This window comes from Amborella trichopoda, chromosome 7, assembly GCF_054954075.1.
Source record: "Amborella trichopoda isolate Santa Cruz 75 chromosome 7, AtrichopodaSantaCruz75HAP2 v2.0, whole genome shotgun sequence".
Taxonomy (NCBI): Eukaryota; Viridiplantae; Streptophyta; class Magnoliopsida; order Amborellales; family Amborellaceae; genus Amborella; species Amborella trichopoda.
The window spans coordinates 16,881,182-16,909,073 of record NC_142342.1 but is presented as its reverse complement, the minus strand read 5'-3'; the positions used below and the strand labels follow the sequence as shown (position 1 = coordinate 16,909,073).

Genomic DNA, 27,892 nt, shown 5'->3' with positions numbered 1-27,892 from the left:
GATGGCCTATCTTTGGAATAGAGGGCTCAAATCTCTTGTCCCACAAGTCACCGAAAATTAATAATACATATTCACTATCACATGAAGAGGCAAGCCATGGAACACCCTAAAAAATCATAATACTATTTTTGCACTATAAATAAAAGACACAATACCCATAAATCTCTACACCTAAATCTCTCTTCGCTCTCTAGTATTTCTATATCTCTCTAGAATGCCAAAATAGGGGGCACACCCCCCTTAAGAAAGAAAGCTCTCTCTCTCTCTCTCTCTCTCTCTCTCTCTCTCTCTCTCTCTCTCTCTCTCTCTCTCTCTCTCTCTCTCTCTCTCTCTCTCTCTCTCTCTCTCTGTTATAGAAAATTAAGGTGCACGCCCCACTTAGATAGAACTCTCTTTCTCTCATATTGCTTTGTGATGATCTAAGGGATTGGGTAGTAGTAAGTAGATGTTCTCTCTCTCTCTCTCTCTCTCTCTCCCTCTCTCTCTCTTTCTCTCTCTCTCTGTTATAGAAAATTAAGGTGCACGCCCCACTTAAATAGAACTCTCTCTTTCTCTCACATTGCTTTGTGATGATCTAAGGGATTGGGTAGTAGTAAGTAGATGCTATCTCTCTTAAAGTATGTCTTTTGGGTTACACCTAAGTTTGAGATTTATGATCAAAAGAAGGTCAAAGTTCCATTGGAAGGTTTGGCCTAAACTTGTTTTCCCTAGATTGAGATTTATGGTTGATCGTTCATCTCACACCATTGGATGGTGGTGACTTGGTGTGGGGTGTAATAAGCTTGATTGAAGTAATATTCGGAATTCTCTTTTTGTTTTTAATTAGGGCAGACTTTCTATGCTTCCCTTATAATATAAAACTTATATACTTCCCCTTATCCAACCGTCCATTCTGAATTGAGGGCTAAGATTGTCCCAGTCACATTGTCAAGTCTCTACACTATTTTATTTTTAATCTTTTGTATATAAACTATTTTGACACCAAATTTTGTATGTCCAATCCTATATTAAAATCGCACTAGCAAAAAATATTAAAAATATATTTTCAATAAAATAAAATGACCAAAGTACCCCTTAAATTTTCAAGGGGTATTTTGATCATTATATTTTATCAAAAACTTATTTTTAATATTTGTTTATAGGTGCGTCCCAATGAAAAGATAGAACATACCAAATTTCATATCCATACAATTTGTATAAAAAAAACTAAAAATAAAATACTTTGAGATGTCGGATCTAAGATCAAACGGTGAATGACTCTCTTGATCAAAATTGGATGGCTGGATGATAGGGGATGCATAGATCGTTTATTGTATAGGAGAAGTATAGAAACGCTTCTCATTTAATTATATTGTCTTTATATTCCCAAACATAAGAATTGTGGTTATTTTCTTTGTTTAAAAAAAATTGGTTTAGTGGCATCAAGGTTTTAAGATCTTATATTTGCTAGTTTTTTTTGTTTTTTTTGAAGTAAGAATTTGTTCTAATAAGACTATTTGTAAATGATCTTTTACCAAAAAAAAAAAAAAAGGGGGTGAAAATAAGAAAAATAAAAAAATATATCCCCCAGCAATATCACATTAGTTTTTCTTTCATTGGTATTAAAGTTATAGTTATTTGTTTCTATTAGGAATCTTTTCCCTTTATTAAGTCTAGATCTAGCTTGGGAATAAAAGATATGGATGCTCGTACCATTATCTCGGAGATCTAAAAATCGAAAGGTTTGATGGGACCAATTATGCCTCTTGGAAAGAAATATTGGGTATATCCTTTATGAGGAACACTTGCATGTGAAGCACTATAAGTATTGTCCCCATTATCCAAGTGCCGACTCATATCTAGCAATCAAAGATGGATATGCTACTTGGAAACACAAAACCTTGAGATGTAAGTATATCCTTTGGTACGTTATGACCGACTCATATGCTTCTAAGTATGAGTCAAGTTTCATCGCAAGTGGAATCTATAATAGACTTGAGAGGAAGTACGTGGATCCTTCTCTCATAAAACAAACCATGGTTATAAAGAAGTACAATGAGTTAAAGATGGCTGAGGGAACTAAATTCTCGGACATGTGCATACCTTTCTCAAATCATGTGCATACCTTTCGTGCACTATTCCAAGAGATGGAAGACACCGACATGAAATCTATTGAACCCATGCAAGTAATTCATCTCATGAATTTACTTCTTAACTCATGAGAAATGTCCATATCTTTTCTCTCCACTTGATGAAAGGCCCCAAAGTAGGATGAGCTCATCACGACCATCAAAGGAGAAGAAGAAAGAAGGAACTAAAAGCATGAACTGACATCAACACCAACTCAAAAGGAGGTTGTACACATGGTAAAATCTCAATTATCTTTTAAACCAAAGAAAGAAAAGACAAGAAACAATTTTAGAAAGAGAGTGAATGACAAGAAGAGAGATTTTGGAAATAAAAGAGGAAAGAAAGAGACTAAAACTTGCTCTATTTGCAAGAAGGTGGGCCACATAGCTAAGTATTGTCGGTCCAAATAGACTTGAGCTTATCCAAACCCTCAAATGAAAATAAATCTAAACCCGAATCAAGATGAAACAACTGAACTTGTGGACCTCTTTAATACCTTGAATAGTTTGTCTACCTGGGGAACACTTTAATAAGGTTGTGGATAATCTAGATTTGAACCTAAAACTTACCATGCAGCCTTAACTTGTCCTGAAAATGACTATTGGGTAGAAACCATGAAAGACGAATATGCTTCCATAAACAAAAACCATGTTTGGGAATTAATGTCACTAACTCGGAACCATAAAGCTATAGGATGTAAGTGGATCTTCAAAAAGAAGTTAAACTCGAAAGGAAAAATATGAAAATACAAAGTTGGGCTAGTTATCAAGGGATTCACCCAAAAAGAAAGGATAGATTATGATGAGACATTTTCCTCAGTTACCAAATTTTTATCTATCCGAATCATAATAGCCATAACAGCTCATTTTGATTTTGAGGTTTATCAAATGGATGTCAAAACAGCCTTCTTAAATGGAGATTTGGAATAAGAAATCTCTATGAATCAACCTGAGGGATTTGAAAAGAAAAGAAAGGGAAACCTAGTGTGTAAGCTTAACAAATCCCTCTATGGTCTAAAACAAATATCGTGTTAGTGGTATATAAAATTTCAAGAGACCCTAACCCTTACGAGGTTTTCTACAAATGATAAAGACTATTGTATCTATCAAAAGATTAGTGGGAGTGATGTGGTGTTTATTTACTTATATGTGGATGATATGGTAATTGTTAGTAGCTTGATTGCCCTAGTAGTATTCTTGCATAACACTTCGATATGAAGGATCTTGGAGAAGCTTCATATGTGTTAGACATTAAGATAATAAGAAATAGAAATAAGAGAACTATCCAACTTTCCTAGGTAACCTACTACAATAGGATATTAGAAATGTTAGATATGAATAAGTGCAAGCCCATGTCTACCCCAATAGACAAAAAGATAAAGCTCAATAATAAGATGTGTCTTACTGAAGATGAGGATATAAAAGCCATGGAGAGTATGCCATATAGAACCACGATTAGGCCCCTTATGTACACTATGACAGGAACAATGCCTGACTTATATTTTATCATGAGCATGGTTAGCCGATTCCAATGTAATCCTGGAGATGAGCATTGGATGGCGGTTAAGAGAATCCTAAAGTATTTAAAAGGGAAGAGCATTGTATGACACTTACATATGGAGGAGGAGCTAAAATTGCAATTGAGGGATATTTAGATGCAAGTTATCTCACGGATCCAGATGATGTGAAATCCACATTTGGATATGTGTTCATGCTTAGAGGGGGTACAATTTCTTGGAAATCAAAGAAACGAGATGTGGTGGCATTGTCCATCATGGAGGCAGAGTACGTGGCGTACTGTTTGGTGGCCAAGGAGGCTGTATGGATTAAGAAATTTCTTAATCAACTTGACATGTATGTTGTGTGGCAGTAAGGATTTTCTGCGACAACACGGTGGCGATTTGCCTATCAAATGAGTCACGATTCCATAAGAACACCAAACATATAAAAACATGTTTCTATCACCTAAGGAATGAAGTGAGATTGAAAGTGATCGAGATTAACCATATATCCACATATATGATGATTACAGATTTTCTGATAATGGGAGTTGGCCCTAATGTTTTTGTAAGACATGTGAGAGAGATGGGGATGAGAGAAAGTGAAGAAGAGAGAATGAAAGGTCTTCAACGGCCAAGTGAGAGATGTTGGGTGAGTGTGACCATTAAAGGCCTTTTTGATGTTTTAGAAGGCATTTGCCTTGAGGAAGAGTTGAATGGAGTTTTGAAAAGAAGGAGAAGGCTTATGCATAATTTTGGTATGCACAATATTATGAATGAAATTATTTATTTAATTTCTATTGATGGGAAAATAGTTTAAGAAGTGGGGGATAAATGTTATAGCACTTTCCATATGATGTTGATGGCCTATCTATGAAATGACGGGCTCAAATCTCTCACCCCACAAGTCACCCAAGATCAATGGTGCATATTCAATCTCACAAGAAGATGCAAGCTATGAAAAACCTAAGAAACCCTAATCCTATTTTGCACTATAAATAGAGGACACCATGCTCATAATTTTCTATACTTAAATCTCTCTTCTCTCTCTAATATTTCTCTCTCTCTCTAGAATGCCAAAATAAAGGGTACGCCCCCACTTAAGAAATAAAACTCTTTCTCTAATGCGAAATTAAGGGGCACACACCACTTATATAGAACTCTTTCTCTCTTCTTATTTTTGTGATGATCTAAGGGTTTGGGTAGTAGTAAGTAGATGCTATATCTCTTAAATTGTGTTTTATGGGTTACACTTAAGTTTGAGATTTGTGATCAATAGGAGTTCAAAGTTCTATTGGAAGGTTTGTCCTAAACTTGTTTTCCCTAAATTGATATTGAAGGTTGATCCCCCGTTATCAGATAGTAGTGACTCGGTGTGGGGTGTAATAAGCCCAGTTGAGGCAATCTCGAACACTCTCTTTTTATTTCTTGCCATATTTAATTATATTGTCTCTATATTCTCAAGCATAAGAAAGGTGGTTATTTGCTTTGTTTAAAGAAAATTGGTTTAGTAACATCAAGGTTTTAAGACCTTAAATTTGCAATATTTTTTTTTTGAAGCAAGAGTTTATTGTAATAAGACTACTTGTAAGTGATATTTTGCTAAAAAAAAAGAAAAAGAAAAAGAAAAAGAAAAAGGGGTGAAATGAAGAAAAATAAAAAAATATATCCTCAGCAAGATCACATTAGTCTTTCTTTCAGTTTCAATACTAGAAATCTTTGTGATAGCCGTAAACTATATTTTCATTATTAATTATAAAATTTAAAGCTTAAAAAATAGAGTAGATCGAGTAGATCTATGAAACTTGAAAATTTTTAAAATTGACGGTCCAAAAATACATTACAAGATGCACTATTTCCAAAAGTTAAACTCAATTTTTTTCTCATGTCCATGCATCTTGATGTTGAGATTATCAATTTGAGAATATTTGGGCATCAAAGCAACATCCTCTAATGAAAACCTTGAGGTGGGTTCTAATTTAGTTGTTTAGAGCCTCGGCTCTAAATAAACTTTTTCCCTCTATAAATAGGGGCCAATTTTTCCCACTTGTATGCACTTTTTCCTACTCATTTTCTCTCTCTTATTAATTTCTCTGTCTCGAAATTAAAGACAACTATGATGCTTTGTAGTTCTACTATTCCACTGCATTGAGTAGGCAAGACCACACAAAGACTTGATTTTTTTTTTTAGGTATCCAGATGATGTAGTCATCCTAGTAGGGCCAAATATAGTCTCGAGGTATTGCATTTGCTTCCCTAAAAACAGGGGGCAAATATAGTCTTGAACCAATGCCTTCCCTGGCCTGTACACAAGAAGATCCATCTTTCAGTTTTGTTTTACAAGCCTCTATCGTCTAAATTATCTGCCTTCATTTTACCTATAGCCTTAGAATTGTTTAGAGCCTCGGCTCTAAATAAACTTTTTCCCTCTATAAATAGGGGCCAATTTTTCCCATTTGTATGCACTTTTTTCTACTCATTTTTCCTACTCATTTTCCCAATCCGAACTGGTGTGTAAAAAATAAGTCATACAAAAAGCAGGTGATCTTCCTTGGACCCGGATCACCCCCAATACCCACCCAATCCCCTTTGAATTAGGCGATTCAACCTTCCCTAGTCACGAGCAGAAATAACATGTAAGCCCTGGTGGTTAGGGTGAAAGGGTGCCACAACATGAAGGTAAACCACTTGAATGTTATAAGAAAGAAATCGGGTAATGACTCGAGTATAAATCTAAGTAAAATGGAAACGTTCCATTACATGACACTAGATATGGATATCTTTATTTTGTAGAAAATTTATCATGGGTTTAAGAGGTGAACAATTTAACACTTTACTCGTAACTTCTGGTTTTATTCAAAATTCTCGTCAAAAAATACTTGGAGGAACGGTAGCAAAAGGGCAAAATGTTAAATACCTCATCTCTCATAGGTATTTTGATAAAGCAAAATGTTTTGATAAGTTGCAACCCTATCAAAATAAGTTAAGTCTCACCACAAAAATCATAAAAAAATTGTAGCTCTCGCATCGGAAAAGCTTTCAAATCGATCATCTCAGCAATCATGGATATGAAAAAAATTAGAATTTAAAGCCCTAAAATAAGTATATATCATAACACATTACCAGTATCGTCTGTTTTCCCCTAAAAGTAAGGGTTCAAGGATCCATGAGATGTGTATTATTGTTTGAGTTTCAAATTTCATAGTCGGTATTGAAAAATGATTTTAAAGCCATCATGAGGATATCCTATGCCCAAAGTGCTCTCCAGGTGAGGATTTGAGGTGAGGCTTTACTTTCTTTTCATAAAGCCTAGGCCTTATAGAAACTGCATAAATCCTCGTTAATTTATTTTATGAATTAGATGAAAATAGGTGCACCTCAAAGTTCACTAGAAGAGGTTGGTTTGATGCCCAAAAATCCTCAAATCGATCATCTCCCTCTCAAGATGTATGGGCATGAGAAAAATGAATTTCAAGTATTAAAAATAATGCATCCTATAATATATTTTATAGACCGTCAATTTTCAAGATTACCAAGTGTTTCTAGGTCTGATCTAAACTATTTTTCAAAAGATACGAAAGTACATTCTCACACCACCACAAAGATTTCCAGCACTAAAATAACATCTTTCGAAAAAAGGTGTGCGTTACGTTGATTGTTTAGAGCTGCAGCCTTATACAATCTACACCCCTCATATAATAACATGTACTAAATCCATTGTTGTCCTCATAGGGACCAGCTGAGATGAAGACTTCTCCTGCATTATCCACTCATGCGGGAGCCGGGGTCCATCTCCACCGTCCGTCGTTGAGCACTCGTGCTGGAGATTGGACCAGCATTACAGTATAAGTTACAATCTCGCATTACTCCCTGGGAAGCCTTCGGAAGCCTACTGTATATATACTCCCTACACCTACTTGGGAATATTTTTGAGGCAAAAATTTTGAGAACCACGTTAAAATTATAAGATGATTATTTTGAAAAGAAAAAGTTGAATATTATTTTATGATACTTAGATCTAGCCCTTCAAAAATTGGATGGCCTCCATTCAATCTTGAAGCATTAATTTTTTCTAGTACATAGCAAGCTTATTTTAGAAATTATTTTCAATGAGATTAGTCTATAGGGTAGAGATTATGTCCCTAAAATTTGAGATATCACCACTAACACTATTCTATTAAGGGTGCAGTTTGTATAGAGCCGAGGTTCTAAACACCTTCAAATAGTGTTGAGATATGTGGTTTCAATACTAAAAATCTTTGTGATAGTTTTAAAATATATTTTTATCTATAATTATAAAATTTAAAGCTTAAAAAAGAGTATAGATCAAGTAGAAATATAAAACTTGAAAATCTTGAAAATTGATGGTTCAAAAATATATTACAAGATGCATTGTTTCCAAAACCTGAAATCTATTTTTTTTTCTTATGTCCATGTATCTTGATGATCAATTTGAGGATATTTAACCATCAAAGCAACTTGAAATTTTTAAGGTGGGCTCTAATTTGATTCTTTAGAGCCTTGGCTCTATATACACTTTTTTCTTCTATTTGGAAAAACGGGTAAAGGCCTATCTTCCAAAACAAATAAAATAAAATTTAAGATCTAAAATGTATCCCTAGTATGTGTATTGTTCAGTGGAGTAAATAGATAATTCGCACCCGCGGGAGTAATAAACATGAGGAAATACATAGGAATGTTATACTTTCCCCGCTTCTTTATGCCTTCTCTTACTTGAGCACCAGTTCAATACTGAGCAATAAATTTAATAAATCATGATATAAAGATATGGTCCTCCGCGCCGCTTCACCTTTCATGAACACCACAATTCCTAGTCATCTGCAACCGTGCTCCACTCCTCTTTCCACAGTTTTTTCCTCTTCATTTTCATGGAAACCTCTCTCTCTTTGCTTTCCCACAGTCAAAGCATCGCCATCGGTGGAAAAGAAGGCTACCTTTGCGAGCAGGCGCCCTGGATTTTACAGGGATTCAAATGCAGAGGACAACAAGTTCAGAGAAGCCACAACGTCGTGGTGGTCTCCTTCCTCTGATGATTTGGACTCGGATGATGAAGATGAAGAGGAGGATGATGTTTTTGAGCAGCCATGGGAAAGCTTTGGAATCATCAAGGCAAGATTGATGTCTCGATTTATTTTTATTTTTTTATCTGTTTATGATTTTTTATTTTCCATAGTTACAGGTTGACCTAGGAAATGATTTCGTTTAGAATTGGAATGACAAAGGTTCATGCTTCAATATCGTTGTCTTGATTTAGTTACTGAATGATTTTCACCTACACAAATAAAAGACTCGTATAATTAGTGACTCTTAGTTTCGGAGGAAAGTCCTGGTATGGTATTGGAGAAGATCTCCTTCCTATTCCTTGAAGTCTGTGCACATTTTTCTTTATTTATTCTGAGTTGTTGAATCTAACTTTATATCTATTTTGTGAAATTTCTGTTGCAACGGAGGATGTTGATGGGATTTCTGTTGCAACAGAGGATTTTGATGGGAAAACTAATGAGGCAATGTATGTCTATTGTATGTTTGATTGTGTTTTAGATGGCTTAACCTTGAAGTAACTCATTAGTTTATCTATTTCAAGCTGGCTGAACCTTCTGTGCATGAAGCAAAAGCAGTCACATTTTGACATTTTCAGCCACTATAGACCATCTGAAAAGAAATATTTGTTTTGAGAAATTGCTACATTTGTTCTTTCCTGATTCAGAGGAATATGTTTATGTTAGTTTTTGCCACTAATTTCCATAGTCATGTAGTTAATATTCATAAATAACTCCGTGTGGTGGTGATTCAAAATTACCCCAACCCCCCTCCCCCCCCCCCCCCCCCATTCCCAAAAAAAAAAAGCCCCATCTTTTTGTTGGGTAGTCCTGGTGTAGATTTATTAAATTAGGGAAAATGATTTGATAGGGCTGCGGCCTTATCAAAACAAGCAAAGCCTCATCTTATAACTCATTAGAAATTGCTATTCAAGCATTGAATGGAAATTATCAATAATATATCTTAATTTTAGTTTAATTAAAAAAAAACCCTCAACTTTCATAAACTTCATCCACAACTTTTTTCCTCAAATTTGACATTTTTTTTACCAAAATGACATTCACAGTAGTCGTATTACCATAATCATTACCGCATTACGGTACTTTATGATAGGGTCTTCACAGTAATATGACCACCGTTTAGGCTATTTTGATTAAAAAAAAAATGTCAAAATTAAAGAAAAAGGGTGTGGACGAGGTTTATGAAAGTTGCGAGTTTTTTTTTCCAATTAGACAGAAATTAAGGCATGCTTCTGATAATTTCCTAGCATTGAAAAACCTTTGCATTGATCATCTCGGCTTCAACATTATGTTTGTAAAAAAAAAAAGGATTTGAAGATCTAAAAATGGTGCATATTGCAACAAATTATCTAGGCCGTCCATTTCGCCCTAAAAATAAGTGTTCATAGATCCGCAAGATTTGTACCTTTTTTTAGTTTCAAATTTTATTTTTTGATGTTGAAAATTGATTTTAGAGCCATCATGGAGATTTCCGTTGCCGAAAGTACTTCTAGACAAGGATTTGAGGCGAGCCTTTATTTTGTTTCATAGAACCTGAGCTTTATAGAAACTTCATTCTGAAATTATATATGAGCGCATATATTATGCTCACACAGGAGCATATACTGTGCATCTACTCCCTCGCTCAAAACACCTATTTAGGAGGTTTTTTTAGCCTAAAGTTTTGGGAACCACATAGAAAATACTAGATGATCATTTTTAAATAAAAAAATAAAATTATGAGATTTGTGACACTTAGATCTAGCCCTCCAGAAATTGGATGGTCTCTATTTAATCTTGAGGCATTAATTTTTTCCACAGAGAGTTTATTTCAGATTTTTTTTTTTTTGCTGAGATTGTTCTATAGACTTTCAAGATCTGGAAAATTATCCCTAGAATGTGTTTTGCTCGAGGGAGTAAATGGATAGGATACTTCCATGGGGGTAGGAAATCTTTTGGCTTTATTTATTTATCATTCATCATTATCACTATCGTCTTCATCATCATCATCATCATCATCATCACTATCGTCGTCATCATCACTCTCGTTATCATCATTATCATCATCATCATCATCTCTATCGTCGTCTCATCATTATTATTATTAGGCATTTTTCTTTTTGATAATCTTGGCCTCATGTAGGATCCAAACTGTAAACTTGGAATTGAGATGATTAGCTTCTCAACCATAAGCTAGTTATTGGTTAGAACTCAACCTATTCTCCTTTTTTATTTGTTAAATATAGGTTTTGGCAGTCCCCTAATGATATATTGATTTGACAAATAATATATGCTGCATGCCTTAGATGCCTTGTTGTCATGTTCATCAGAATGATGTGTCACTCATTCTATGTAAATATAAGTTGTGGCTAACTGCCCAAACTCCAAACGTGCACCAACTGCTTTATGCAAGAACCCTAGTGATTCATGCACCTTGCTCATTTTTCTTTGAAGCATATACGCTTGTATAACTTTATCATCAACTGCCTAGTTTTCTTCTCTATATTTTGCTTTAGATTCCATTCAATTCCTTCCAATGTCTAGCGATTTTCTTTGATGTCCCTTCAAATGTGCCCTTTTGTATTAGTCATCTAGATCTAGCTTATAATTGATATTAAGCAACAATTAATATGAGTATTAAGTTATAGATACTTTCTGTACTATTCTTCACCTAGGGTTCTTTTTCTTTTGATGTTTGGCTATTTTTGAGAAGTTTCTTACTATGAATGCCTTCGGAGATGTGGTTGAAGACTCTAGATTTGTTTGTGGGCTGGGTGGTAAAAGAAATGAGATTGTCTACAGAAGGACTATTTATCTTTTGTACATGGTGGTCACAATCATTCCCACTCATTAGATGTCAAATTGGATGGCTTAGGGTTTGTCATGAAGTCCAAAAATATCTTTTTTTTTTAGCGTTGTGTCTATTCAATGACACTCATACAACCACCATTTTGAAATTTAAGGGACAAGAATGATGGTAGCCTCCATGTACAAATGATAAATGGTCTCTTTGTATACAATCTTGAAGGAAATAACAGACGATCTTCTCATATAATATCCATATAGAGTGGACCTTCTTCTCCTTTTTCCATGATATAGGAAAGGTTGTTTTATTCAAGTTGTAGTAAACAAATATGAAAGAAAGAGCGTTTCTAGCAGCATTTTTTCCATGGCAGTGGACCTGTCTCTCTAATTTCTCATTTTCCCATTGCCATGACTCTTACCATAACTCGATTCAAGCTGTCAGTATTCTTTCTTGTTATTATAGAACCCTGACCTGGCTGATCCTTTGGAAGGCAGCCAATCTGGCAGTTTAGCTGAATGATACTGGAATCGGTTAATCTGACTTTAGTATTGATTAAAAAGATTAGTATGTCTGCGGGAACTATTCTTTTTTCTGCCTCAATTAGGAGAATTTGTCTACTTTGCTTTAGACAACATCGTCTGAGTTTATTGATGTGCTTCTGCAGATGCAGATCCTAAAGAAACTAATTACTAAATCTCATAGTGGGAATATGTACTTAACAAGCACATGCTATTTTGGATCCTTGGCAAGGTCAAAAAGGGGTGCAAACCTTATTCTGTTTTATGGAAACAGGAATAAAAGATTAAATCCAGAATTTAGATTGTTTTTGATGTGGATTCATGAGCTTAAGGAATTCATCACTAGTTCATTACTGAGATCTTCTAAAAATGAAAATTCCCAAGCTGCTGACTGCTATTTATGTTCTGTGGTTAGTGTTGCAAATTTCAGCTGTCTTGTTGCCCAGGTAGTTGAGGGCCTTAGGTGTATCGCCTTGGGGTAGGAGGATGCTTAGGGTAGCATGCCCTACAGGCACCTGCCTTTTGGCCGGAGGCTAGTGACTTGGTGCCAGGCGGTCCCCTCTTTTGGCCTGGGCTGGCGCCTTGATGCCCCATGCCAAGGGCAGAAAATGGCCTTCAATGGGGGTGCATTTTCGGTCTTAAAAGTGAGGAAAAGGATTTGGGAAGCATTCTGCCTCCCAAAACTTTGCTTAGTTTTGAGAGAGAGAAACCAGATCAAGATAAGTTGTTTGAGATTTATTGAAGGTTGAAAAGAATTTCAGACCATTTGATTTCTAGACGAAATCTTAAGGCATACAATCAGATTGTGTGCAAGACTTAAAGAGGGCAGACAATGTCTTTCAGCAACCAAAGCACACTGATTGGACCTAAATTTGACGAGGTTTCTGAAGATTAGTATATTTCAATTTTTGGTTTAGGGTTTGGTGATATTTTAAAATATTGGTTGTCGGGTTTTTTATTTTTATTTTTTAATTATTGATTGTTGGGTTTTCCTTCAAGTTTGGTTTTGGCCTCTATTCGGAAGTGTTTTTGGGTTTAAGTTTATTGACATTTTTTTAAGAATGGGTTACATAGTTTTGCTAAAATATCAATAAACTCGTGTATCCTAGGATATCTTTGTTGCTTTCTTAATCCTATAAATTTGTCTTAAGATCCAGTTTCAAAAAAAAAAAAATTGTCTTACGATTGAAAGGGCCATAACACACACAAACACACCTGAAATTATTATCATTATTATTAATAAATACTTGATACATAAGTTCAGTTAGGGGGTTTGGTGTCCAACCCAAACCCCAACATCCTTGAGGCTCCAAACCTCTCTTCTCTCTATTCCGCAAAACCAAATCCAACTTTTTGAACACTGTTATGGCTACACACACAAAAACAAGTTCAGTTAGGGGGGTTTGGTATCCAACTCAAACCCCAACATCCTTGAGGCCGCAAACCTCTCTTCTCTCTATTCTACGCAGCCAAATGCAACTTTTTTAACACTGTTATGGCCACACATGCATCCGCAAATGCACACGCACACGCACTCACTTACTCACTCATAAATGAAGTTCTACAATACTGCATTCATGGCTTATCAACATCCAAAGTCTAAAAAATGTCACAACTGTTTGATAGTATCTGAATTTTAATAATTCTTTTTGCAAATTAGATTCATTTGAAGATTGGGGTGTGTGTACATCCAACCAACTCTCACCTATATTAAATATTAAAAAATAATTACCAAAAAATAAATGACAAAACTGCCCCCGAAATATTTGGATGTGTGTTTTAGTCCTTTTATTATTTGAATTTTTTATGTTTTATATAGCTGTGCCTTACTAAGGCACACACCGACAAAATTTGAGGTTAATAAGATTTGTAGATAAATTATTAAAATTTAAACACTATGAGACAATTGTGACCGTTTGATGATTTTGGATGGTGATGAGCCATGGGTGAACCTATATATATATATATATATATAGGGAAAAGCTGGGATTAGCCCACTAGCTCATATGAACATATGAGCCCAATGTCCCAGATTGATTATGGGCCGATCTGATAATCACGGATGTTCGGTAGTGTTTGAATTTTAGTTTTCTTTTTTACTAATCCAAATCAATTGAAATTTTAGGCGTGTGTTCATCAAAAATAAGTGAATCTTCGAAAAATATCAAACAAATATTTTACATGAAATAAATTGTCCAAAATACCCTAAAACGATTTGGGGGGTATTTTGGTCATTTTAGTTTTCCCGGATAATTTTTTTTATATTTTTATTAGTTGCTCCTTGATGAGAAGAATACACATCTAAAATTTCAAGTGATTTGGATTTGTAGAAAAAACAATAATATTCAAGCACTACCGGACATCCGTGATCGTCAAATCGGCCCAGATTCAATCTGAGCCGTTTGGCTCATATGTTCATAGGAGCTAGTGGGCTAATCCCATCTTTTCCCATATATATATATATATATATATATGTATGTGTGTGTATGTGTGTGTGTATGTCTATATATATATATATATATAGGTATGTGTTCTTCTCATCAAGCCGCACCTAATAAAAATATAAAAAACATACTTCGTGAAAACAATTGACCAAAATACCCCTGAAACTTTTTGGAGGTATTTTGGTCAATGTTTTTCATGTAAAATATTTTTTTGATATTTTTTTGAAGATTCACCTATTTTTGATGTACACACGTTCCAAATTTCAAGTGATTTGGATTTGTAGAAAAAAAATTAAAATTCAAACACTACCGGACATCTGTGATCGTCAGATCGGCCCAAATTAAATCTAGGTCGTTGGGCTTATTTTTTCCTGTGAGCTAGTGGGTTCACCCTAACATCTTCCTATATATATATATATATATATATATATATATAGAGAGAGAGAGAGAGAGAGAGAGAGTTAACAATCCCTCAAAATACAAAGGTTAATGTTAGGAGTTGTGATGGGTGTATTTATCAAAAATATCATTACTTTTTGTTTAAAAAAATATTTTAATAGGTAACTTAACCATTAAGCTAGGGAAAATTTGAAATTTTTACCAAAATACATTAGGATTTTGAAAGTTACTGTCCTGGAACTTTATTTCTAGAGTGCCCTTGTCATTTAGTAAAAATTTCAACTTTACCTTTTATGGGGATGACATAAGTACCCTTTGTCTTGTAGTGATATTTACAAAATTACCCTTACTTAATGATGAAGATATCACAAAAAGTAACTTTCTTTAAAAATACACCACAAAATTAATAAATCCACCATTCACAACTCATTCTATCCTTAACCTTTGTAATTTGAAGGGTTGTGAACTTTAGATTATTCCTATATATATATATATATATATATATAGGGTTATTCTAGATCCACCATCCTAATAGTGATTTTAGAAAACTTGACTCCAAAATTTTGGACCATGAGTTGCCCTTAGAATAATTTTAATTGTATGAATCTATTCCATTTCACCATATAAGAATAGGGGATAGGTTGTAATTTCAATAGAAGGTGCCTCTCCTCCAATGGAGCCCCCGCTCTCCCCCTTTCTCATTCCCACTCTCCCCAAAGAACTCCCAACAACTCCCTTTTTTAATCCCCAGAATCTCTCTCTCTCTCTCTCTCTCTCTCTAAAACCCCCAAAATCTCTCACAGTGAAGCTCCTAAATCCTCCTCAACCAAATCTCTCTCTTTTAGGCCCCAACCTTCCTCTCACTCTCACTCTCTCTCTCCGTCGTTGCTCCCTTTGAAGTGTCAAGAACAATGGAATTTATGCATTATAATCCCCCAATTTGCTTCATCACTTTTCTTTTGCATTTCGAGCATTGCATTTCTACTTATGCTATAGTTTTCTGTAAAAAATCAATGAAGAACCATCAGCGCTCTCTTTCTCTTTCTCCTTTTATCCATCTGAGAGCATGTACTGCTAAGGGAAGAAAGAGAAATAGAGTAAAATTAACAGAACATGGTCTTTCTCTTACTTCATATTTTCTATGGTTGTGTATTTGTGTTTTCCAGTTTGCTTCTGTAAATGAGAGAGAGCACGACTGTGGTACTTGGTCTGAGCTGAGGAGAGAGAGAGAGGAGGGATTATTGGTACTTGGTCAGCCAGATTCTGAGAAAATCCATGAAGAGAGAGAGAGAGACAGAGAGAGAGAGAGAGAGAGAGAGAGAGAGAGATATCTAAGCAAGAGGAGCATTGGCTGTGAGGTCTTTCTATGGCATTGTGTAATCCCTCGTTTTATTTGTGATTTGGGGTAAAATTTGATGTTAGAGAGAGAGAGAGAGAGTGAGAGATCTCACTACGAAGAAGATGATGAGAAACGTCCAGATATGAAGATGGAGAGAAGAGAAATGCAAGTGATGTGGAGGGCTTTATAAATTTATCAAAATTAGGAGGGATTAATAGTTACATTTAATGCCCTTTTTTTATTCCATTAAAAGGAATACATTCATGTAATTAAAATTATTCTAAGGGCAACTCACTGTCCAAAATTTTGGAGTAGAGTTTTCTAAAATCACCATTGCAATGGTGAATTTTAGAATAACCCATACTATTCTAGAATTCACCATTGCCATGGTGATTTTGAGATGGTGTCTGATTGACGACTTTTTCACCATCCAACCTTTTTTCAAATAATTTGGTTTACAGTTAGATCTTTTTTGGATGTTTCCTTCTTCATGTTTAGCTTTAATAATGATCGGACCTTCCCTTCCTTGGTGCCTCTTCACCTGGGCATATATATTCAGTTGGTTGAAACTAGGCTAAATTGAATTGGATTTTCTTTTATCTGGAGGATATTTTCTATTTGCTTTCCCATATGGCATGGTCATGTAGAATTTCCTGCACTCGCATTTATATCATCCTAATTTGTGTCTATACCTCCTACGGCCATATGGCTTTGAGGGCAGGGCGGCAAAGCACTCTCAAACTTGTGCTTCGCAAGAGTAAAAACCCAGCCAATAATTTGACCTTGCTACCACTGGCTTTGCTCGTTGCTTGCCACTAAACTCTACAGTAGCTCTACTTATTCATTTCATTGAATGGACCAGCACTCTCTCCACTGCTCGGTCTGGTTGAATGCTCAAATCAAAAAGAAAAATTTATCATAAAAGAAAAGGAATAGAATGAAATGGAATGGTCCAGAATTCCTTCAATCATTCTATCTAGGTAGGTTAGAAGTCCACTATTGAATCCTTAAGCCGAGATAACTCCCTTCAGGAAAAGCACATCATAGCTATTCCCCTTTTTGGCTCGCAATATTACCTAATTTACATTGAGAGTTTACGATGATAAGCGGTAAGAGCTCGAGTTCTTCTATTTAGGGCTTCGAAACTTATATGGCTTAAAGTCCAAACTTCAGAATGCTACTACGAGATTGGTTACTGATTGTTGAGTTAAAGTTTCCACTTTCCACCAGTGCTGCTTGCAAGTTGAAATGTTTTAAGGGTGAAATGTTAGAAGAGTGTCACTTTTGAAGACATCCATTAAGTGAAATACTTATTGAATGATCAACTATTCTTGAGTGGTTGAAGCTTTAAGCATGAAGCTCCCAAAAATATTCTCTCAATGACTCGACCCCTTAGGAGTAATTGTCCTTCTCTTCTCTTCAAGGAGTGACTTTGGGCCTATAAGTTGTTGGCTGTTTGGTCAAGCATGGTGGCTCAATATCATGAGTTAGCTTCATTTTGGTTTGAGATGATAATAAAGCTGGATCATAGTTATGGAAGCACCTTCCCTAGGGGTCAGTCATGCTCCAGGAGCACTACTATGTTTTCCCCTAGCAGATCCTCCTTCGGAGCTCAGTCCTGTTTATATGGGATCTCTATCCCATTTAGCATGGGATGGTAATGAATAGTTGTCATTAGATATATGATTAGGCGACTTTATTTTTTAACTCATATATGATTCGATGAGTTTATTGTGGGATGCTCGTATTATGGAATATCCATGGTGCATGTGTACATGATACTAGAAGATGAATCATTAATATTTGATGTGTGTCCCCCTCCCAACAACTATGTGCAGGATCCTCGCAAAAGTAGTTCAATAAAAAACAATGAGTTGCTGCAAAAAATTTTTCCTTATGGATTAGGTTAGGTCTAACTAATCACGTTGTTGAGTTATCCCTAGAAAGATTGTGGTTACAGTGGAGTATTTGAAAGTTTAGTTTACAAGTCCTTTGAGGGTTATGTGAATGTTGAACTGAGTTTTGGTTTCAGCTGTAGCAGTAGCTTGGTGCTGTCTGGCCTCAAGGCTTCTTTCAATAAGATGGGTTGTTCTTGTCCTATCCTGTACTTTGCAGGTTACCCTCTCTGGATTGCAGATTCTACAATAATGGAGGATCATTCCATATTTTCTAAGAGGATCATTCCGTTCTTTCTAAAATAATGGAGGGTCATTCATCTTTCTTTTTAAAATAATGGAGGGTCATTCATTTTTCAGGGGATACAAATTTGCAACTCAACTCATTTTTAATCTCTTAAAGGACATCTTTGTTGTGGAGATTAGAAATCTGAATGACTTAGCTACCCATTTAGCTACCTTTGGGCATATAGTGCCACTATCGCTCTTGGATTTTCTTTATGCTATGTGACTGCAGGTGTTGTCATTCTTGATATTAATTATGTATTCAGAGTTGTCATGCATTGCAGATTCGACTTGTAAACACTTGCTACAGAAGCGATTGATATAAAATTCTGTAATATGGTTTAGCTAGGCCTTGGTGCATGGGATTTGCACTCCTAGGTGGTGATTTTTCTTGGTTAATGTGATTCTCTCTCAAATGATGAAAGAGACTGCTGGCTATTGAAATTATCATGCTATAGATTAATGTAGTAGTAAATGTGAAATTTGTACTATATCAGAATTAATTTTGACACTGTAGCTAATGTATACAAGTTAAAAATGATCTGTATTTTGTTGAACTAATTTTAGTTATTAGAGAAAAAAAGTTATTAATGAACCGTCATTAGTAGTAATCTTTATAAGGTGTCATTACAACAAAAGAAGTAATTAGATAGTATTTACAGTTATACAATTTTGAATTCTGAAATCAATAAAGCATCCACAATTCTATTATCTTTCCCCTCTCCCTTGGACCAATAGGATTCTATTGGTAGCTAGTGATTCTGGTGGATGCCCAATGTAAGTAGTCTAGGCCATAGTCCAAGCCAACTGGGTCTTTGCTCTTTATTTCTGAAAATTGTTAATCTCAAACTTGCTTCTTGCATTTTAATACACTTTTGATGGTTTTTCCCCTAATCAACCACCCCTCCACCATGGTCACTTGCGAACACGTTATGTTTTTGTTATGAGCTATCTTGAAAACAGAGTAACTAGCATCTCTCTCTCTCTCTCTCTCTCTCTCTCTCTCTCTCTCTCTCTCTCTTTGATTGGTCAGCCTGAGACACAGCGAGCTAGGGGTTCGGCTACTTGCATTTGTTTGTAGCTTCAGAAGTTAAACTTCATTCATATGTCATTGCCATTGGTATCCCAATGGTAAGCTCCCAAAAAAATCAGCTGTTACTGGTTTTTATCATTAGCAACACATCTTTCTGTAAAGCTCTCCGAAGGTTTTTCAGCTTAGGGGGTGAGTTTATGATTTTCACTAACATTACAAATATAGGAAGTTAAATATAGGAAGCCAAATATAGGAAGTTAAATGTAAGGGAAAAATATGTTTTTTTAACTTTGAAATTAAATGAGGTGATAAGTGAATTTTATGTAGCTGTTAACTTCCTCAAAAAAAAGAAGTATTTTTATGTAACCAAGGCTGAAAAATGATTAAATTTCAAATAAGCAGGAGTAGATCAAGCTTTTGCATTTAGGTAAGAGATTCATGCTTGTGGAGTTACTACAATGGATAAGTTGCCTCCTATGGCATTCGACTAAGCAACATTTCTCAATCATCTGTGTATATTTTTTGAAAGTCATCTGTGTGTTAAGTCTACATAGTTATGTTTTTATCAAGGTCAGTTGTATTAATTTCTTTGGGCATCAGAATAAGTTAGTTCGCACAGCCTAGACGGGAAAAAGGCCTTTCGAGCGTCTAGAAGCAGTGCGCTACTTAGTTAAGTTGTGTCCAATGTTGACTTTTTTGCCATGTTTGATAGGTTGCCTTTGGAAATGCCGCCATGCCGCAAATAGTTTATCCAAAGGCAACCTGCTTAGGTTACTTTTGCTATACTACAAGTGAGAATCGACTTTGTGCTAGCGACAGACTTAGCTAGCACCGCGTTGGGCGGTGGGAATGGCCAGGGGGTTCGCCTTTTGATAATCAATAAGTAGCGTAGGCTAAATAAATTACATTAATTCTACCTTTGTTCTGCTCAGGAAACTCATGGATTTCAGTTAGAGTAAGTATTGTAATTGATTCGATTAGACTCTTCTAGAGGATGATCACATGTGGTCCTTGGTTTGGTAAATGAGGGGCTTGTCTTTCTTGTCCATGCATATCAATGGCTCCTTGATTCTTGTCATTTGTTGGTGGTGGAGATTAACCAATTTTTAAACTTCAGATTTAATTTTATAACGTTATTCGCTGAAGTTTTGGGGGAGTAAATTGGGCACATTCATGACTCTAGAATATTTTTTTTTTAATTTCAATGCGTGTTGCCTATATTGGTCTAAGAAGGGTGAGGACCTTGAATTTTCCCTTAACTCGTCCCATGCTCGGGTAAAAGGGCTGAGTTGTATTAGGTAGGCAGCCAGTGTAAAATTTTACCAAAAGTTATCATAAATCTTGAACCTACAGTATCTGCTTATACTAGCTTGGTCCCTTGAAGCGACGCGCTGTATCGGAACCCTGGTGTAGTGAGAAATGAACGAGGGTTAGCTAGGGCATTCCCCAAAAGCGACGGGCTGCAGTGTCGCCCAGGTGCGGTGAAAAATAGGCAAGGGTTCCCGCGATAATTTGGACGAGCTCGGGTAAAGAAACTAGTCCAAGAGAATAGGATTTGTCTAGTCACATGGAATGTAGAAATGCTTACAAAGAAGAGTATGGAGTTAGTGGATACAATGAGACAAATGAGAGTACACGTAGCATGTCTACAGGAAACTAAATGAAAAGGAGAGAAAGCTAAAGAAATAGATGGGTATAAACTTTGGTATACAAGAAAGGATAATAATAGAAATGGTGTAGGCATAATAGTAGTCAAATATTTAAAAGATAAAGTAGTTAATGTCAAAAGAATAGATGATAGGCTCCTATTAATTAAACTTGTAATAGGGGAAGAGATACTAAACGTAATTAGTGCTTATGCACCACAAGTACGATTAGAGGATAGAATTAAGAGACAATTTTGAGAGGATGTGGATGGAATAGTCCAAGGCATACCTATGGAGAGAGAACCTTTTAGTAGGGGACTTAAATGGCCATGTAAGGAAGGATAGTAGAGGATATGGTACATGGGGGATATGGGTTTGGGGAAAGAAATGAGATGGGTGAGGCTATTCTAGATTTTGCTATAGCCTATGATCTAGCAATAGCAACCACTTATTTTAAAAAATGCGATGCACATTTAATAACCTATAAAAGTGGATCACTTAAAGCCAGATAGACTTCTTCCTAGTTAAGAAGGTAGATAGATCATCATGTAAAAACTGCAAAGTTATCATAGGAGTGAGTGACTACCCAACATAGGCTCATGGTTATGGATGTCTTCATAAAGACATAAAAGAGAAGTCGTGAAAGTAATAATTGTCCAAGAACTAGGTGGTAGAATTTTAAAAATGAGAAAATAGATTTATTTGTGTAATAGAAATGATCAAAACTTAGAAGAATATAAAAATGCTGAGAAAAATGCTAAACAAATAGTAAGTACGGCTAAACTTAAGACATATGATAACCTATACAGTAAACTAAGAGCAAGAAAAAGTGAAAAAGATGTCTTCAATTTAACGAAAATGAGAGAAAAAAGTGAAGGGTTCTAGACTATATTAATGCATTAAGAGTGAGGATTAAAGAGTCTTAGTGAAGGATGAAGAGATTAACAAAAGGTGGAGAGTTGATTTTCAAAAATTATTAAATGATGAATATGATGGGAACATAGTGGTAGAAGGAACCATTGTTATAAATGAGGAGGAGGTCAGGATATCGGAAGTGAAAGAAGCTTTGAAAAGGAGGATAAGAAAGGCTTTAGGACCGAATGATATCCCGATAGAGGTTTGGAAGTGCATGGGGGAGATTGTCATTGACTGGTTCACGACGCTGTTCAACAAGGTGTTGAGAACGAAGAAAATGACAGATGAATGGAGGAAAAGTGTTGTGATACCTATTTACAAGAACAAAGGAGACATACAGAATTATGCAAATTGTCGAGAGATCAAGTTTACGAGCCATACTATGAAGCTCTGAGAGAGAGTTGATTAAGCAACGACTAAGGCATGAAACAATTGTATCTGAAAACCAATTTGGTTTTATACTAGAGATGTCAACAACTAAGGCTATTTTCCTACTTAGGCAATTGATTGAGAAGTTTAAGGCGAAGGGGAAAGACCTCCACAACATGATCTTTATCGATCTAAACAAAGCTTATGATGGAGTACCTTGAGATTTGATTTGGTGAGTGTTGAAAAAGAAAGGAGTCTTCAGATACTACATCGACTTGGGAGAACTATGTGCAATGGAGCGCTAACTAGAGTACAAACAACTAGCAGAGAGATGAGTGGGTTTTAAGTAACAATAGGTTTACATCTGGGGTCAGCATTGAGTCCATGCCTCTTTGTCTTGGTTATGAACTAGGCACCTACATGGTTATGATGAGGTATCGTGGTGCATGTTGTTTGCAAATGCCATAGTTTTAATCGATGAGACTCGAAATGGCATCAACCTAAAGTTAGAACTTTGGAGGGATGATCTAGAATCCAAAAGTTTTAAAATTAGCTGGACTAAGATCGAGTATATGAAATGCAAGGTTAGTAATAATAGGAGTAGAGACGAGGAAGTAGTTAAGATTGACGACCAAGAAATACCAAAAAGACCGCACTTTTGATATCTTGGGTCGATAATTCAAGAAAATGGAGAGATTGAGGAAGATGTTGCATATAAAATTAGAGCTGGCTAGGCGAAGTGGAGATGTGCAATCGGAATTTTATGTTATCGCCATATACCAATGAAGCTGAAGGGCAAGTTCTATAGGGCAATTGTGAGACCAGCTTTGCTCTATGGGGCGAAATGTTGGGCGATCAAAAAATAATATACCCATAGAATGAGTGTAGTGGAGATGAGTTGGGCGATCAAAAAATAATATACCCATAGAATGAGTGTAGTGGAGATGAGGATGTTGAGATAGATGAGAGAGACTGGATTTAGGTGGGCTGGCCATGTGTGGCGCAGTCCCAGTATAACACCTGCTAGGAGGTGTGAGTTAGTTCAAGTGGAAAGCTAAGGGGTAGGCCCTAAAGGACATGGTTGGAAGTACTGAGAAAAGTACAACACCTTTTAGGAGCTGCGAGTTAGTTCAAGTGGAAGGCTAAGGGGTTGCTTCAAAAGGACATGATTGGAAGTAGTTAGAAAATATATGGGGGCTTATCGCTTCATTGAGGGTATGACCCTTAATAGAACAAAATGGCGGATCAAGATTTTTGTAGCTAACCCCAATTAATAGGGAAAAAAGTTATGATGATGATGATGATTGTCTATATGAATGTTGTATTGTAGTTAGAAAAAAAACATTAGTTAGTTGGTGGCTGAATAATAATTATATTGTAATTTTGTATGTCAGAATATGCCAAATTCCCTTGGCTCCTCAAAACGAGATGCCCTTGAATTGTGTAAGATGATCTGGAATCTTTTGAAATAATTATCTTTTCTTTTTCTTGGATAAAACACTTTGAAATTATTATCATACTAAGCTGATATTTATGGAATTACATGGAAAAGACGAAGGCATAAATATTGATCCATAATTGAAAAAGTAAGAAAGATGCTGGATTGTTCCAGTGCAAAGTGTTTCTATTGCAAACTCACTTCATTTTTCTTTCTTCTCACATATTTTAGGACAAAATATGTCATACATGTGAAATTTTGTGGACCCCTAGCTGAACAGTGCTGTGCAGAGCTCCTGTTATTGCCTCCTTATTCCTGATAATTTTTTATGGGTTTTCCAATCATTCTGTAAAGTCATAATTTACTCGTCTTTGATTCGTTGTGACTTGATTCCTTTATTTCTTCTCCTACAAAATACTAAAAAATAGTCTTCTAATTTTATGCTATGTTTTTATGTTTTAGGTATTCAGAGCATTTGGCTGGATGCTACCAGCTATTATCTTATCCATGTTGCTTGCAACAGGACCCAAGGCCTTTCTCATGGCCATGGCACTCCCCCTTTCTCAGACTGCCCTCTCTTTTGCAGTGGATAAGCTATGGGGGAAAAACCAAGTGAATTCTAGATCTAAACCCCGATCGAGGAGCCCTAGATCAAGGCCCTTCTCCACATCCACCACCTCCAGTTCCAATTATGCCAACCGAGAACATGTAACAAGTGAAAAGAAAGAAAAAAGTGAAGCAGGGGGGGATGAGTCTTGGGGCCCGGAAGGTTCATGTCAAGGTGGGCAGCGGAGGCAAAGATTTGGTGGTTGGGAAGATTTGGAAAACGAACCAGCAGCAAAACCTCCACCTCAAAAAAAAGTTGTGCCCCTAAATGCACAAAAGAAGACCAAGTTTGTGAGAAGGGTGGGGAACAGGGAAGTGCCATTGCTTTGGAGGTTGCTGGTAGCAGTCTTCCCATTTCTTGGTTCATGGGGAAAGATCTTTTGATGCAATGGATACCATTGATATTTAGCCCCAAAGCCATTATTTGCATGAGCTTGGGTATGTATTATAAAATATTTGTATTTAACAATCAATAGATGAGGATTCGTATATTTTTCATGATTTGGTCTTTTAAGTATTTTGAGGCCATTGTTTTGGTGCTCTCAATCACTGATTCCTTACTCTACATGTATCTAGATACGTGTTCCGTCTTCCTTTCGACAAGAACAGCGAGCTGTGCATGGCTGAAAATGATATATAAGATTGTTTCTTATGATCATGTGCAGTTATTCTAAAACCCACATGTGATGCCTATGTGTTTATGTCCATTCGTGTACACGAGTGAATGCGTTCGTATATGCGTGCGTTCGTGTGTGTGAAATGTGAACACTATATTCCTGCCGAAAAAAATTGTTTAGTTAAAGGGGAATGATCGTATGCATCTTAGATACACTGTCATAAGCGTATTTGAGTTTTAGACCATTCGTTCTAATGAGTCCAGAATCTTATTGCCGATTATCTGGGCCAGCTGTTAATGGTTTTTAAGTTTAAATTTCTTGACCTTTTTGCCCTCTCTCCCTCTCTCTGTGTCTCTCTCCATGTTGAAACCCTTCTTCTATTACTTCATGCCCTTTATCTCTGTAACACTCTCGCCCCTCCTCTTGCTGCGATTGTCCACCGCAGTGGCAATCAATTGAGATCAATAGGCTGACCTCGTGCATGCCCTCTCTCTTTTTATTTCACAGTGAGTAAATATCTTGTGGAATCCTTAAAATTCAGGCCACTTGAAAGTCACCCGAGCATGTATCCTTTGCAAGCTCATATCTCTAACTCTGGTGCCCCTTTCTAAGAAAACTTTATAATTAGATGATGCTTAGAGCTTAAAGACAATATGTGAGTCTCCTAATTTTTTTCATTCCTTGTTGTGCATCATGAGATCTTTGACACCTGCAACCCTATCCAAGCCTTGGATATTTAAAGCTTCACCAGCGATGCAATGATCACAAACTTTAATGGGACAAGAAAGATTTTTCTGGAAAAAAGAAAGTTTTATAAAGGATCTTTTTCCTTCATCTCTTCTATGATATATGGAGGTCTGTGTACTGCAAAATCCTATTTGATTAACTCTGGCTGTTGAGAGGAAAAACCCAATTTTACTGTCTCTGAATCCTTGATAAAAGGAAAAATAGAGAAATCTATCTGAATTTTGACGAGTCCTTGTTTGAGCTCTTGGACTCTTTTGGTTCAATCCCCAAAGGTACTTCCTTGAAGGTTTCATCTCGCTTTCTCTCGTTTCAATAGCAGGCCCATTAGAAACTTCTTTAGGCTCATCAAATATTCACACAAGGCGATATGAGGTCTTAAGTTGCGTATTCACTCAGCTCCTCATATGTTAATAGGGATGTCCTTGTGCCTTTGTTTTTCGATCTTGTTTTTACTTTCCTTTGATTTGTTCTCTCAGTTCTCTCATGTCTTAATGCCCTCTAAAGAATACATGTCGTAACATGCCCATGATATTTTCTTTCAAGAGGTGGAAGGTGCCTCATATATAAAAAGGGTAATCACTTTTTCGTTTCCTCTTGTGGATTGCCTGGTTTTATTAGGGGATACACTTCAAAGTTCAAACCCATGAGCTCTCTCATGCAGACCACGTGTCTTACACAGTTGGATCGTATGTCTTGTTGCAATAAAAAGATCTTTCTTTTTCCTCTACCTTGAGGTTGTCCCTCCTCTTTCAAGCCTTCCGATTTAAATTTTGCTAGAATGAGAATCACAAACATAGAAGCGATTCCTGGATAGGTGTGTCTCCTATTCACCCTTGTTGGACCGTTAGCTGCTTTGAGTTGCAGCCAACATGATCTCTGATGATGCTCCTTTGGAGAATCCTGATCCTTTTATTGTGTGTGCATGCATGTCTGCGTAAACAAGTGAATATGCTTCCAATCACATTATTTCTCCCTTCAATATTCTGCTGGATAGAAGTGAGGCCATTGGATGCTTGCACTAATTTAGGGTCTGGAGTTAAATCGGCCCAATGTTTGAGCTGCAGGATTCCAAAGCTATCTTGGGGCATATTAACTCAGGAGGTTGTGACTATGCATTCTGGTGTCGAATTTGTTGTTATTATATATGTATCTGTTTTTGGATCTAAAACTTAAAAAATGCAGTAGATGGGTGCACACAGTCAGTTGCCCGAGATTTCATTGTTTTTGATCCCATATTGGGTGCTGATTTTTTAATTGTCATATCTATGTAGGCTCGATAAGGTCATTTATTACTTGTAATTCATTTATCTGTTGGATTAGTGCTTTCTCTTTTTTTTTTATGAACAAAGTCAGACAGATTTCAAAATCAAAATTTCCTATTAGGGCCACAGAATTTGGTTGAAAAATCGCTTTAATGATATGATGAAACTCACAACCTTTCTCAGATTTTGATACCTAGTAGTTAGATCTTAAGATTTTGGTACCTCAGTTGTGGTTCCCAAACCAATATATCATGTTGTGCATTAAGTTGGTCAACTGCTCAATATATAGTGGGAATGTCTATTGTGAGTATCACATTCCGCATGGCTGGTCAAACCAAAGAAAGCAATGCACGGCAGCCATCAAAATACTTTTTACTGGCTTAGCAAGGGGTTTTGGGGTCTCACCTGTTGCATTGATGGCATAAAGATTTCAACTCATTTTTGTTGCCTCATGTAATTTTAAACTTTATTTCAGAAATGATCCTCATATATGCTGTCCCATATCGAAGAATTTCATTGCATACAATGTCTAGCTGTTGCTTTTACTTTCACCCTGTTCAAAAGTGGGACAGAATTCTACCATGCTGTGTTCAGGAAATTAGACAAAGGTAAAGAAAATTTCACCAATTATAATGGATTAGGTTTCACCTTAGAGGGGTCAGCTGGTCCCAGGTTGTCTAGAAGGTGGCTGAAAAGAGATTTTGGTTTAAATTTTCAATGTGAAGCATAAAGGATGCTCAAGCAAACAAGTTTGTGCACCAGTATATCTTTGTCGTGTTATTTTGAGGATTCCCATGGGATGATGCATTCAGACCCACGTTAAATTAGCAGTAGGGAGTTTATGATTACTTCCCTAATGAAATTCGGTGTTCTAAGTGTATTATGAGAAATTGTTCAATAGGAATT

General features: G+C 36.1%; 1 protein-coding gene across 1 annotated transcript; it reads left to right on the top strand.

Annotated features, from left to right (window-relative positions):
- The first annotated feature begins 8,348 nt into the window (after positions 1-8,348).
- Positions 8,349-24,851, top strand: LOC18441189 (uncharacterized). Its single transcript, XM_006851309.4, has 2 exons — positions 8,349-8,737; positions 24,217-24,851. The coding sequence occupies exons 1-2, from the start codon at positions 8,396-8,398 to the stop codon at positions 24,742-24,744; spliced, it is 870 nt and encodes a 289-aa protein (XP_006851372.3). The 5' UTR covers positions 8,349-8,395; the 3' UTR covers positions 24,745-24,851.
- The last annotated feature ends 3,041 nt before the right edge of the window (positions 24,852-27,892 follow it).

Coding starts and splice junctions, on each gene's coding strand:
- LOC18441189 (XM_006851309.4), top strand. CDS start 8,396: ATGGTCCTCCGCGCCGCTTCACCTTTCATGAACACCACAATTCCTAGT. Junction 8,738..24,216: donor AAAGCTTTGGAATCATCAAG/GCAAGATTGATG, acceptor TTTATGTTTTAG/GTATTCAGAGCATTTGGCTG.